Source organism: Rhincodon typus, chromosome 4 (genome assembly GCF_021869965.1).
Source record: "Rhincodon typus isolate 14 chromosome 4, sRhiTyp1.1, whole genome shotgun sequence".
Classification (NCBI taxonomy): Eukaryota; Metazoa; Chordata; class Chondrichthyes; order Orectolobiformes; family Rhincodontidae; genus Rhincodon; species Rhincodon typus.
Window position 1 is genome coordinate 95,422,119 of NC_063335.1, and position 14,328 is coordinate 95,436,446.

Genomic DNA, 14,328 nt, shown 5'->3' on the forward strand with positions numbered 1-14,328 from the left:
TCATCCAGCTCTACACCTTGTTATCTCAGATTCTCCAGCATCTGCAGTTCCTACTATCATTTGAAAATCATTAATGGGAATGGGAAAACGAGCATGGTTTTATGAACAGCAGATCATGCTTAACAAATCCATTGGAGCTTTTTGAGGATGTAACTTGTAGAGTAAACGATGGAGAACCAGTGGATGTAGTCTAATTGGATTTTCAGAAGGCTTTTGATAAAGTTCCTCATATGAGGTTGGTGGGCAAAATTAAAACATGTGGGATTGTGGGATTGTGGGATTGTGGGATTGTGGGATAGTGGGATAGTGGGGTAATGGTATGGATTGAGAATTGGTCCACAGACTGAGAGTGACAATAAATGGATCGATTTTTCAAGTGGCAAGCAGTGACTGCTGGGGCACCATAAATGAGTGCCATTTTTTTCAGGATATAGATAAATGACCTGGATGTGGGAATCAAGTTTGTTGTTGACACAGACATAGGCGGGATTGAGAGTTGTGAGGAGGATGCAAGGAGGCTTCCAAGTGATTTAGACAAGTTGCATGAGCGGGAAAGCACAAGGCAGATGCAGTACAAGGTCATTAAATGTGAAGTCATATACTTGAAAAACAGAAAGGAACAGTATTATTTAAATAAAAATATATTGGGAAGTGTGGATATACAAAGGGATCAGGTGTAACAAACATATAGAAGGACAAATGGTATATTGGTCTTCATTGCAAGAAAATTTGAGTTCAGAAGTAAGGATGTCTTACTGCATTCATACAAGGCCTTGGTAAGACCACACCTGGAGTATTTTGTGCAATTTTGGTCTCCCGGCCTAAGAAAGGATACACTTGCTATAGGGGAGTGCAGCGGAGTTTCACTATGCTGTTACTGGGGATGGCAAAACTGTGCATAAGGACAGATTGGTTCCACTAGTCCTATATTCACTAGAGTTCAGAAGTATTGAAAGAATCTAATTGAAATATGTACAATTCTAGCAGGCCTTGATGGGGAGGATGTTTCCCCTAGTTGGGGAGTCTAGAAACTCAAGATATAGGGTAGACAAAATGAGATGAGGAAAAATCTCTTCATTCAAAAAGGTGGATTTCTCTCCAACAGAAGTCTGTAGTGGACATGTCACTGAATATATTTAAGAAAAAGATAGGTACGTTTTTAGATTTAAAAGGCATCTAAAGGAATGAGCACAAAATAGAATGTGGCATTGAGACTGATGATCACCCATGATCATATTCAATGACAGAGCAGACTCAAAGGGCTGAAAGGACTACTCCTACTCCTACGTAATGCTGCCTCTGTACTACAGTGTAGTGCAGTGTAGATCACGGGTGTGCTGAGAGTCTGAAGTAGATCTTGAACCCACCGTCTCACCCTGAGGCAGGATAATTACTTCCAAACTACAAGTAACACTTGATTACTTTAAAGTGATTTGTGCCTGGGTGTAATGATATGAAATCCCACCTCTTATGTTGTCAAGGCCAATCAACTTCCACTGAAAAATTTGCAAGATGTGTGACATTCTTAATCTCTATTGTCCTGGCTGTAGCATACTTCATCTTGTGTGTTTACTAGAATATAAAACAGTTGGCTTTTCAGGACCACGTTGATGATGTTCAATAAGTTCGTTGCAGCATTGTGAAGATAACTGTATTCAGGCTGGTCAATTGATGGCGAATGGATCCCTGAGACATTGAAGGGAATGTGTTATTCCAGAAGGAGAAATGAGCCAGAAAGTCAACAGTCAATTTGAATAACAAACTAAATATCAGAGCTGATGCAGGTATAATAAGTTTAAATGCCTGCTTTTGCACTATATCAGCTCTGAGATTCTGTGTATACTTTCTTTCCTGCAGATATGCTAGGAGGACGTGTTAAAAATTTCTATACCCGCTTGCCATTTCGTGAGGTGCAAGGTATCTCAGTAAGAAACAGACTGAATATGACTGCAAGAGGGATCCAAACTGGGTGAGCATTCATTCTTTGAGGAGTCTTTTATAATGAAGCTCCCAGCTCGACATTAGAATTCACCCAATTCATTTGCTTTTCTCATTAGACCATAAAATTATAAAACATAGTAGCAGAAGTAGACCATTCAGCCCAGTGAATCAGCTTCACCATTTAATGAGATCATGGTTAATCTGATAATCCTCAATTCCACTTTACTGCCTTTTCCCCAATCCTTCAATCAATCCTTGATTGCCTTAATGATTAAAAATATCTTTACCTCAGCCTTGTATTTAATTAATGACCAGCCTCAGCAACAAAGAATTCCACAGATTCACAACCCTCTGAATTGTATTTGCTCAACCATCTTTATCTGAATTCATTCTTGACAAATATACCTAATAGAAGTTTAGCAAGCTCACTATTCTATACTCCAGCTATCTGAGCATTTATTGCCTATTCAGTGAAAAATGCTCTTTATTTATGTTACCCTTTTGTGTGAAAAGACGTTTCCTAAATTTACTTTGAAATGGTTTGATTCCAAGTATAAGATTATGCCTATTCTGGATTTCCCCAACCAGATAATACGAGTACTTTTTATCATTTTGTATTCCTTGATTTGAAAAAGTGACTACTTCTTTAAAAACTGTGGTTTTTATTCTCCGAAACAAGGGCTTCTTCTTGTATTCTGATGTTGCTCGCGTGCTTTGATTTTGTTGTTTCATTTGTCATTTTATTAACTTATCAATCGTGGTCACAACCTGTATCTTTAACATATGAACACCCATTATTACTTTTTCCAGCATGACCATTTGCTGAATCAATGACCCCTAGTTCATTTAATTCTGGCCCCAAAATCCTATACAATTCAAAAATAACCTTTGATTGCAAGTTCGGACATCTATCCTCTGCTTCTGTTTTCCGATCCACATTATCATTTCACTTCATTAATTCTCATTATAGTGTGATTCCACTTTGATTCAAGCCAAGTGGGCAAAATTTCTTTACATGTCTAAAATTAATCCTTTACTCACCAGGAGCTTGTATAAAATATAAAAGTATTCACATTTCCTATACCATTTATGATCTATATCAATGACTTGGATAAATGAACTGATTGTACTGAAGCCAAATTTTGTGATGATACAAAGATACATGGGAAAACAAGTTGTGAAGAGGGTCCAAAGGATCTGCAAAGAATATGGATCTGTTACAAGTGTAGGAAAACGCGTGGTAGATAAAAGCATAATATGGGAAATTATGAGGTAGAAAGTTTTTAAAAGGCTATTATTTTAGTGGAGAGAAAGTGCTGCAATGAAGAGGGATTTAGATGTCCTTATGCGTTAATCGCAGAAGGTTAGTAGGCGGATACAGCAAGCTATTAGGTAGGCAAGTTGAATGTTGGACTTTATTACAAGGCGATGGAGTATAAAGTAGGGAGATTGTGCTATAACTGTACAAGGCATGGGTGAGACAACACCAAGAGTGTGTGGTTTGCATCCCCTTAAGAAGGATACGACTTCATTGGAAGTGGTTCAGAGAGGTTCACTAGTCTGATTCATGGGATGTTTGTCTTAAGAGGAAAGCAAGTACAGGTTGGACCCATACTCATTGATATTTAGTAGAATGAAAGGCAATCTTATTGAAGCATTTAAGATTTCAAGGGAACTTGACATTGTCGACGCTGAGAGGACATTTCCCCTTGTGGTAGAATCTAGAACTAGAGGGCACCATTTGAAAAAATGGATCTCCCACTTAAAGCACAGATGGGGGAGGAATTTCTTCTCTCAGAGACTTAACCAGAAAGCAGGAGAGATTGGGCCATTGAATACACTTAAGGCTGGATCAGACATATTTTGCTGTACAAGAGCATCAAGGGTCATGGGTGTGAGGAGAGGTAGGACGTGATTGTGGTAAAGCAGAAAATTGGAGTTAAGATACCCATCAGATTAACCATGACTTTATTGAATGGTGAATGATTTACGATCACATTGCTGTGCTAAACTAGGAGCTTCCATGTGGGAATTACGGGCAGATGTACGTCTCTCATGAGATGTAGGCTTAGAAAAGCATTGTTCAGATTGTGACTCTTGGCAGAAATCTGGAATAGTGTGACTTCTAGGGAGTTGTGCTGAACTGACTCACCACATGTTTGTACTCCAAGGTTCTTTGAATGTGAACGTTTATGCGATGAAGATTCCTGTTGCAAAGGATTTGGATTTCTGAAAGACCCACGACTTCCAGGTACTTACTATCAATAAATAAATGAAAAATGTAGCAGAATGTCCCCACAGAAGGAAAACTCGTAAATCCAGTAGTTAAATTCTTTTTGCATGGTTTGACAAGAAGATAAGGGGTCAAAAATTCCCTGTACCTGCCCAAGTACTGAAAGAAAGAGTCATGAAAATATAATAGATGTGCTCTGATTCCAGCGACTTGTAAAGGCCAGGAGATCATGGTCTGTCCAATTTATATTCAGAATGGCACTGAAGATAATTGGAACTAAACTGCCATAGGAACAGTAGTGAGGTAACAAAGCTGATTATATTGAACTGATTAATACAAAGAGCAGGAAGGCAATGAAAATGGACTCGAATACTAAATTCAAAGAGTACAAAGAAAAAAATAATATAGGTAAAGCATGTTGAGATATTTTTTGAACTTTGTAACTACCCAAGTATGCCATAGTTGATTTTTTTTCAATTCTATACTGATATAGGAAAGCACCTTGAGGAAAAATAAGGCAGTTTGATTCAATAACTTAGTGATATATGTCTCAATTGATTATCTGAGCAGAACAAATTTCATTTCAGTGGTTATTATTTGCATCTATGCTGTGAGGGTTCAAATTCCTATGGGAGAGGTGTTTCTGCTGACCTGCACCATAACGTTAGTGGAGAATCAGTGGAAGACTTGGAGAAATACTACTGACAGTCATTTACTTTTGAGGTTCCCGTAGGTCTTTCAGAAAAGTTGCGCTAGGAGATTAGGTGAAGGTCCTGAGTATTTCAAGCCTTCCAAAGACTCACTGATATAAATGCGTTCACAGGTTAAACTCCTATTGTGTTAAATAGGCTAATCTTCACCAAACCGCTGCAGGTACCACTACAAAGCACACAACCTTCTTAGCCCATGCAACTATGGACAATATGGATAGCATGGGTTTTAACATTCAGTTTAACCTTGTACTTAGAAACATAGAAAATAGAAGCAGAAGTAGGCTATTTGACCCATCAACATACTCCACCATTCAACATGACCATGGCTGATCCTCCATCTCCACATCATAGACCTGCTGTCTCCATTATATTCCTTGACACCTTTAGCCTTCAGGAATCTATTTCTTTTTAAAATATATTTAGTGACTTGGCTTTCTGTGACATAGAATCCACAGGTTCACCATCCTCTGAGTGAAAGCTTTTCTCCTCATCTCAGTCTGAAATGGCCTACCCTGAAGCCTGAGCACATGACCCCTTTATTCATGACATCTGTACCATGGAAACATGTCCCCGCAGCTCGTCTGTCCAGACCTGTCACCATATTATCCATCTCACTAAGGTGTCCTCTCATTCTTCTCAACTCCAATTGAATAGACAACTCAATCTCTCTTCATGTGGCAAACCTGCCAACCCCAGAATGAGTCTGATAGCTCTTTGCTAATCTCTCTTTAAGTGAAGTATATATTTTTAAGTAAAGAAGACCCAAAACTGTACACAATTCTCCAGTTGTGTCTCACCATGGCCCTGTACAGCTGTAGTAAGAGTTCCTTGCTCCACAATATCAGACTTGAAATGTCAACTCTGTTTCTCTCTCCATAGTTGCTGCCAGACCTGCTGAGTTTCTCAAGCACCTTCTCTTTGATAGTTTGAATTTTCTAACCAACCTGTTAAGAGATGTTATTATATACTCTGGAGCAGGTAGGACTTGAATCTAGGCCTCCTAGTTTAGAGATAGGGATGCTACCACTATTCCAAAGAGCTCCAGCCTTTCTCTTTTCATTGTAGTAAGACTTCCTTGAACATGTACTCAAACCGTCGTGCAATGAAGGCCAATGTACCATTTGCGTTCCTAATTGCTTGCTGAACCATTATAACTGCTTGTAATTTAAACCACTTTTGCTGGTTGATCTTATTTATAACTAGTCAGATGAGACACTTGTCTCAGAAGATTGAACCGAGAGCCTCCTATCACCCAGTTATAGAAGTCACAGAATCGCTACAGTGTAGTCCTCAGCAACCCTTCGAAGAGCATCCCACCCAGACCCACCCTGTAACCCCACATTTACCTAGCCTACACATTCCCTGGACACCATGGACAATTTACCACGGCCAATCCATCTATCCTGCACAACTTTGGACTGTATGGTTCATATTAAGAATGACTTGAAAAGGCCCAGGAATTGTTCATGGTTCATGCTTAACTTGTTCATGCTTAACTAAGTTTGGAACTAAGGTGGTGAGTGATTAGCTGTGATGAAGAGTGGCAAAATTAAGTTAGTGACCCTGCTCCTGGTTGCTACCCAGTGAAGTCAGATGGAACCGCGCGTGCGTGTGTGTGTGTGTGTGTGTGTTTGTGCATGCGTAGATGTAAGTGTGTGTGTGTGTGTGTGTCTGTGTGTGTATGTTGAATGAAGACCGGATGAAGCTTGACTGTTATTTACCGTATGGTGAAACGTCAGTCAAAGCTCAGTGTTCAAGACCAGACATGAAGAATGCCCAAATTGGGTAAGCCTGAGCAATGCTTTATCGATAACATGAGTGTGGGAGAAGCAAAAATCTATCCAGTAATATTAACATTCATTATAAAATGCATTTGATAGATTTGGAGATGACATGTGTGACACTCAGCAGTCTTGGAGTACTGTCCTGCAGTGAGGAAATTCGGAATTGGCATGTCTTAGACTGTGAGTCAGCTGACGTGGTAACACCAACTTATCCCTTTGGATGGTACCAAAAGCCTGGTATGTAACAAAGTCTACATTTCCAGATTTACCTTGTTTTCTTTAAAATAATTGTTCAAATTAATTGCATCGTCCTGTTATAATTCAAGATCCCAAAAGCGAGAGATTAGTATTTAGGTTAGAAAGCTTTTCTCTGCTTGTCATGTGCTTATTTTCCTCTGTATAGGTACCAATGACACAGGTACAGCTAGGAAGAAGGTTCTGCATAGCCAGTGAGAAAAACAAGGCACCAAATTGAGAAGCAGAGCATCAAAAGTAATAATGTCTGAATTATTAAAGTTAGCCAAAAATATAAAAACAAAGGGGCTGCATGGTAGCTCAGTGGTTAGCACTATTGCCTCATAGTGCCAGGGACCCTGGCTTGATTCCACCCTCGGGCGACTGTCTCTGTGGAGTTTGCAAATTCTCACTGTGTCTGTGCGGGTTTTTTTCGTGCATGTGCTCTGGTTTCTTCCCACAGTCCAAAGATTTGCCCATTGTGTCCAGGGATATACAGGCTAGGTGGATTGGCCATGGAAAATGCAGAGTTGCAGGGATAAAGTAGGGGATAGGTCTGGGTGGGATGCTCTTGGAGTGTTGGTGTGGACTGGCTGGACCAAAGAGGCTGCTTCCATATTTTAGGGATTCTATGATTCTAGATGGGAAAAGTTTCCTCAGGTAATTGAAAAAAGAAAAGGGTCAATCCAATAAGAGTTGGTCCTGCAGAAGATCAGTCTGGGAAATTAATAAATGAGGATAAAGAGATGAACTGAACAGATCTTTTGTGTCAGCCCTCACTAAAGAGGATATAAGTGGCAACTTGGCAATAACTGTAAATTTGGACTTGAAAGGGAGCAAGGAACTCAAGAAAATTATAATCACCAAGGGAGTAGTATGAAGTAAATTGTTAGAACTGCAAGCTGACAAGTCTCCAGTCATTTTACGTTCTTAAAAGAAAAAGCCAGTGAAGTGCATTGGTTTGAATTTTTCAAACTCATTACATTAGGGGAAGGTTCTTTTAGATTGGAAAATGTCAAATGTAATTCTTTTATTCAAAAAGGGAGAAACCAGGAAACTGCAGGCCAGTTAACTTAACATATGTCATAGGGAAAATGTTAAAAGTATTTATTAAAGATATTATAACAGGGCACTTGAATAAGTTTAAGTTAATCAGTCAGAGCCAACATAGTTTTATCAAAGGGATATGATGTTTAATTAATTTATTGGAGCTCTTTGAAGAACGGCACGGATGAGTTGGACCGAAGGGTCCACATAATCAGAACTAGGAGCAGGAGTAGGCCGTCCGGCCCTTCGAGCCTGCTCCGCCTTTCAATAATATCATGGCTGATCTTTTCGTGGACTCACATCCACTTACCCGCGTTCTCACCGTATCCCTTAATTCCTTTATTGTTCAAAAAAAATCTACCTTAGCTTTAAAAACGTTTACTGAAGTAGCGCCAACTACTTCACTGGGCAAGGAATTCCATAGATTAACAACCCTCTGGGTGAAGAAGTTCCTTCTCAATTCAGTCCTAAATCTGCTCCCTCTAATCTTGAGGCTATGGCCTCTTGTCCTAGCTTCACCTGCCAGTGGAAACATGCTCTCTACTTCTATCTTATCTATTCCCTTCATAATTTTATATGTTTCTGTAAGATACCCTCTCAATCTTCTGAATTCCAATGAATATAATCCCAAGCTACTCAGTCTCTCCTCATAAGCCAACCCCCTCAACTCCGGAATCAACCTAGTGAACCTCCTTTGCACCCCCTTCAGTGCCAGTACCCTCCTTTCTCTGTTTCTGTATTGTACATCTCTATGAGTCTAAGTACTTGTGCTGTAGATAGAGGGGAACTAGTGGTTGTATTGTATTTAGATCCTCAGATGGCCTTTGACAAGGTATCACATCAAACATTCTTATGGAAAGTAGAAGCTTGTGGATTAGTGGGTAACATGTCAGCATGGACAGAAGAAAGGCTGATTAACAGGAAACATAGTAGGAATAAATGGGTGTCTTTCAGGATGGCAGATATCATAAGCGTATGCCACTGGGCTTGGTACAGGAGCCTCAACTCTTTATGATTTACATTAATGATGGGCCAAAGGTATGGCAGCTAAATTTGCTGATGACACCAAGAAGTTGGAAAACTTAGTAGTGAAGAGGAGATAAGGAGCCTACAGACGGATATAGACAGATTAAATAGTGGCCAAAGATCTGGCAAATGGAGTACAATGTGGAAAAGTGTGTTATTGTCCATTTTAGCAGAAAGAATAGAAAAGAAGCATGTTAACTTAATGACGAGAGGTTGCAGATCTCTGAGATGCAGTGACATCTGAGTGTCCTTGTGAATGAATCACGGGAGGTTAATATGTAGGGAGACCAAGTAATCAGGAAAGCTAATAGAATGTTATGGATTATTGAGAAGGGATTGAATGCAACATAGGGAGATTAGGACAAAAGACCATAAATATAGGAGCAGAATTAGGCCATTCCACCCTTTGAGTCTCCTCTGTCATTCAATCATGGCTGATATATTTCTCAACTCCATTGTTCTGCCTATTCCCCATAACCTTTGATACCCTTATTAATCAAGAACCTATCTGTCTTTGGCTTATATTATACAACGACTTGTCCTCTACTGCCTTCTTGTAGCAATGGGATTAGTGGATTCATTCTCTCTGTTTGAAGAAATTCCTCGTCATCTCAGTTCTAAAGTGTGGCCGCTTCACTCTGAGGCTGTGCCCTTGGGTCCTAGTAAAAACATCTTCTCCACATCTACTTTACCCAGGCCCCTCAGGGGAAGGTGATGGCCCAGTGGTATTATCACTAGAGTATTAATCCAGAGACCCGGATAATGTTCTGGGGACCAAGGTTTTAATCTCACCACGGCAGATATTGGAATTTGAATGCAATAAAAAAATCTGAAACTATGAATCTACTGATGACCATGAACCCATTGACGCCTGTCGGAAAAAAACCATCTGGTTCACTAATGTCCTTCAGGGAAGGAAATCTGCCACCCTCACCTGGTCTGGCCTACATGTGACTCCAGACTCACATCAATGTCGTTGACTTTAGTTGCCCTCTGAAATGGCCTAGCAAGCCATTCAGTTGTACCAGTCTCTACACAGTCTCAAAGAAATGAAACCAGATGGATGACCTGGCATTGACCTAGGCACTGTAAAAGACACCAGCAGAAACAGCCCTGTCAACCCCGCAAAGTCTTCCTCACTAACATGTGGGGGCTAGTGCCAAAATTGGGAGAGCTGTCTCACAGACTAGTTAAGCAACATCCTGAAATGGTCATACTCACAGAATCATACCTCACAGACAGTGTCCCAGACACCACCATCACCATCCCTGGATATGTCCTGTCCCACCGGCAGGACTGACTCAGTAGAGGTGGTGGCACAGTGGTATACGCTTGGGAGGATGTTGCTCTCGGAGTCTTCAGCATTGACTCCAGACCCTATGAAGTCTCATGGCTTCAGGTTAAACATGGGAAAGGAAACCTCCAGCTGATTATCACGTGCCATCCTCCCTCAGCTGATGAATCAGTACTCCTCCATGGTGAACAACACTTGGAGGCAACAGTGAGGATGGCAAGGGCACATAATGTACTCTGGGTGGGGGATTTCAATGTCCACCACCAAGGGTGGCCTGGCAGCAGTACTATTGGCCGAACTGGTTGGGTCCTAAAAGATATATTTGCTGGACTGGGTCTGCGGCAGGTGGTGAGGGAACAAATAAGAGAGAAAAACATACTTGACCTCATCCTTACCAATCTACCAGCTGCAAATGCATCTGTACATGACAGTATCGATGAGAGCGAACATTGCACAGTCCTTGTGGAGATGAAGTCCCACCTTCACATTGAGAATAACTTCCATTGTGTTGTGTGGCACTATCACTGTGCTAAATGGGACAAACTTTGAACAGATCCAGCAACTCAGGACTGGCCATCCATGAGGCGCTTTGGGCCATCAACAGCAGCAGAACTGTACACCAGCACAATCTGTAACCTCAAATCTGGCATATCTCCCACTTAACCATTACCATCAAGCCAGGGGATCAACCTGGTTCAATGGAGAGTACAGGAGGACATGCCAGGAGCAGCACCAGGCATACCTGAAGATGAGGTATCAACCTCCTGAAGCCACCAAACAGGACTACTTGCACACCAAATGGCCTAAGCAACAAGTGATAGACAGGGCTAAGCAATCCCACAGCCAACGGATCAGATGTAAGCTCTACAGTCCTGCTACATCCAGTCGTGAATGGTAGTAGGCAATTAAACAACTCGCTGGAGGAGGAGGCTCCACAAATATCACCATCCTCAATGATGGAAGAGCCTAGCAGATCAGTGCAAAAGATAAGGCTGAAGTTTTTACAGCAATCTTCAGCCAGAAGTGACAAATGGATGATCCATCTCTGCATCCTCCAGTGGTCCCCAGCATTACCGATACCAGTCTTCAGCCAATCAATTCACTCCATGTGATATCAAGAAACAGTTGGAGGCACTGGAAACTGCAAAGGCTATGGCCCCTGATAATATTCCAGCAAAAGTACTGAAGACTTGTGCTCCAGAGCTTGCCACTCCCCTAGCCAAGCTGTTTCAGTACAGTTGCAATACTGGACAATATCAAGGCTTAGGCTGACAAGTGGCAAGTAACATTTGTGCCACACAAATGCCAGACTATGACCATCACCAAGAAGAGACAATCTAACCACCACCCCTTGACGTTCAATGATGTCACCATCACTGAATCCACCACTATAAACAACCTGGGGATTATCATTGATCAGAAACTCAACTGGACTCACCCCAAAAATGAAGTGACTACAAGAGCAGGTCAGAGGCTAGGAATACTGCAGCGACTAACTCACCTCCTGACTCTCCAAAGCTTGTCCACCAGCTACAAGGTACAAGTCAGGAATGTGATGGAATACTCCCCACTTGCCTGGATGAGTGTCGCTCCAACAACACTCAAGAAACTTGACACCATCCAGGACAAAGCAGCCCGCTTGATTGGCACTGCATCCACAAGCACCCACTCTCTCCACCACCAATGCTCTGTAGCAGCAATGCGTACTATCTACAAGATGCACTGCAGAAATTCACCAAAGATCCTTAGACAGCACCTTCCAAACCTACAAGTACTTCCACCTAGAAGGACAAGGGCAGCAGATAAATGGGAACACCACCACCTTCAAGTTCCCCTCCAATTCACTCACCATGCTAACTTGGAAATATATTGCTGCTCCTTCACTGTCTCTGGGCCAAAATCTTGGAATTCCCTCCCTAATGGCATTGTGGGTCAATTCACAGCAAGTGGACTGCAGCGGTTCAAGAAGGCAGCTCGCCACCACCTTCTTAAGGGCAATTAGGGATCGGCAATAAATGCTGGCCAGACAGCGACACCCACATCCCACAAAATTAATAAATAAAAAAAAGTATTCTGTAAGTTTCAATCAGATCCCTCCTCATCCTTCTAAACTTCATTGAGTACAAAGCCAGAGTCCTCAACCACTCCTCATTTGACAAGCCCTTCATTCACGGGATCATTCTTGTAAACCTCCTCTGGATCCCCTCTAAGCCCAGCACATCCTTTCTTAGATATGGGGCTCAAACCTGCTTCCAATACTCCGAATGCAGTCTGACTAGAGCCTTATATAGTGTCAGCAATACATCACTACTCTTATATGATAGCCCTCTGAAAATAAATGCTAACATTCTGATTTGCTACTGGTGTCTTGCATATATTCAGTTCCTCCCTTTTTGATCCCCATTACTACTTCTCCCGTCTCATTTTTCAGCCTTCTTTTCAATGACCACTCTTCTCTCTCTCCTACCTTTTATATATCTAAAAAAGCTCTTGCAATCTTCTTTAAATGACTAGCTAGCTTATCCTCATATTTCATCTTCTCCCCCTTTTTTTTTAGTTGCCCTCTGCTGGTTCTTAAAGGTTTCCTAATTCTTTGACTTCCCACTGATCCTCACCACATTGTGTACTTTTTCTTTTGCTTCTATGCTGTCCCTGACCTCCTTCTTGGCCATGGTTGCCTCGTCCTCCCCTTAGTTTTCTTCTTCCTTGGGATGAATTTCTGTGTTCCCCCCAAATTACCCCCAGAAACTTCAGTTGTACAGGGCATTAAAAAGAATGCATCTGGAGTACTGTGTACAGCAGTGGTCATTGTAGTTTCAAAAGGATGCTAATGCATTGGAAGCTGTTCAGACAAGGTTTACTAGACTAATACCTGGAATGAGTGAAGAGCCTTCTGTGGAAAGACTAGGTCTCTATCCTGTGAAGTTTAGAAAAATCAAGGTGACTTACTTGAAACATAAAATTCTGAGGGGAGTTAACTTGATGGATGTTGAAAGGATGTTTCCTCTTATGGGATAATCTAGAACTAAGAGTCATTGTTTAAAAACTGTGGGGCACTCATTTAATGGAGACAAGAAAACTTTTATTACTATCAGAAGGTTGTGCGTTTTTGGCATTAGCTTCCTCAAAAGGCAGTGGATACAGAATCTTTAAATATTTTTAATAGAAAGGTAGATAGATTCCTGATTACCTAGAGGATGAACAATTATCAGGGATGTGCAGGAATGTAGATTAAGGGTTAAAATCCGATCAGCCATGACCTTTTTGCTCAAAGGGCAGAGTGGCCTACTCTTGTCTCCTATTCATAGGGACCTTCTGCTGAAAAGCAGGTTTCTAAAAAAGAAAAATGATCCATTTCCTTGTAGTCTTCCTGGTGACTAAAATACTTGATGAGCCAAAGATCCAAAAAAAGAGAAATTCAGGCTGACGTTCCTTGTTGGAAGATACAGTATCAACCAATTTAGCATGATGGCTATTGTCCATCCATGCACCATTTTGCCAATTTAAGTTCACTCTAAATTGCCTCCAATTTTGTTAGCGTACTATATTTCAGAATATAGACAAATGGAAATCACCACTATTCCTTCTTAAAGTATGTTAATTCAAGTTTCTAAATACTATTCGAAGCAGCATATGGAAAACAGACAATTCCAAGTGTTTATATTTTTAATGTGACTCTTATGAGGGAAATAAAAAAAATTCAGGGAGACAGTATGCAGTCCAGGTTTCTGTGACGAGAGGTTTTTCAACATATGGTTTAAAAACAAACACATAAAAATATTTGGAAAATCACTTAAACTTCTGTTGCACCTAAAATTCTGGGTTTAATTTTAACTCGTTTAAAACCAGCATAAATAGAGGAATTTCTCGTGTATTGTTCTTTAGCTTAGTTGTGGAGTCAATATAATGAGCCCAGATGTATTTGGCACAGGAACTGAAAAGCTTGTGTTGTAGAAGGAAGAAATTAAGGCTTAGGTAAATACATCCATTTGAGTTTGCTTGACCTCTTACCCCTAGATTGGCAGATATTTTTACTCTGGGTGTTTGTTTTATACC

The 14,328-nt window shown here is 40.9% G+C and overlaps 1 protein-coding gene across 1 annotated transcript in view; it reads left to right on the forward strand.

The window, feature by feature from the left end:
* tg (thyroglobulin) overlaps window positions 1–14,328 on the forward strand; it is a 299,968-nt gene that overhangs the window by 132,657 nt on the left and 152,983 nt on the right. Inside the window, exons 32-34 of the mRNA XM_048596176.1 lie at window positions 1,858–1,969; window positions 4,113–4,192; window positions 6,768–6,908. Coding sequence (XP_048452133.1) covers window positions 1,858–1,969; window positions 4,113–4,192; window positions 6,768–6,908 — 333 coding nt within the window. The remainder of the gene's footprint in view (window positions 1–1,857; window positions 1,970–4,112; window positions 4,193–6,767; window positions 6,909–14,328) is intronic.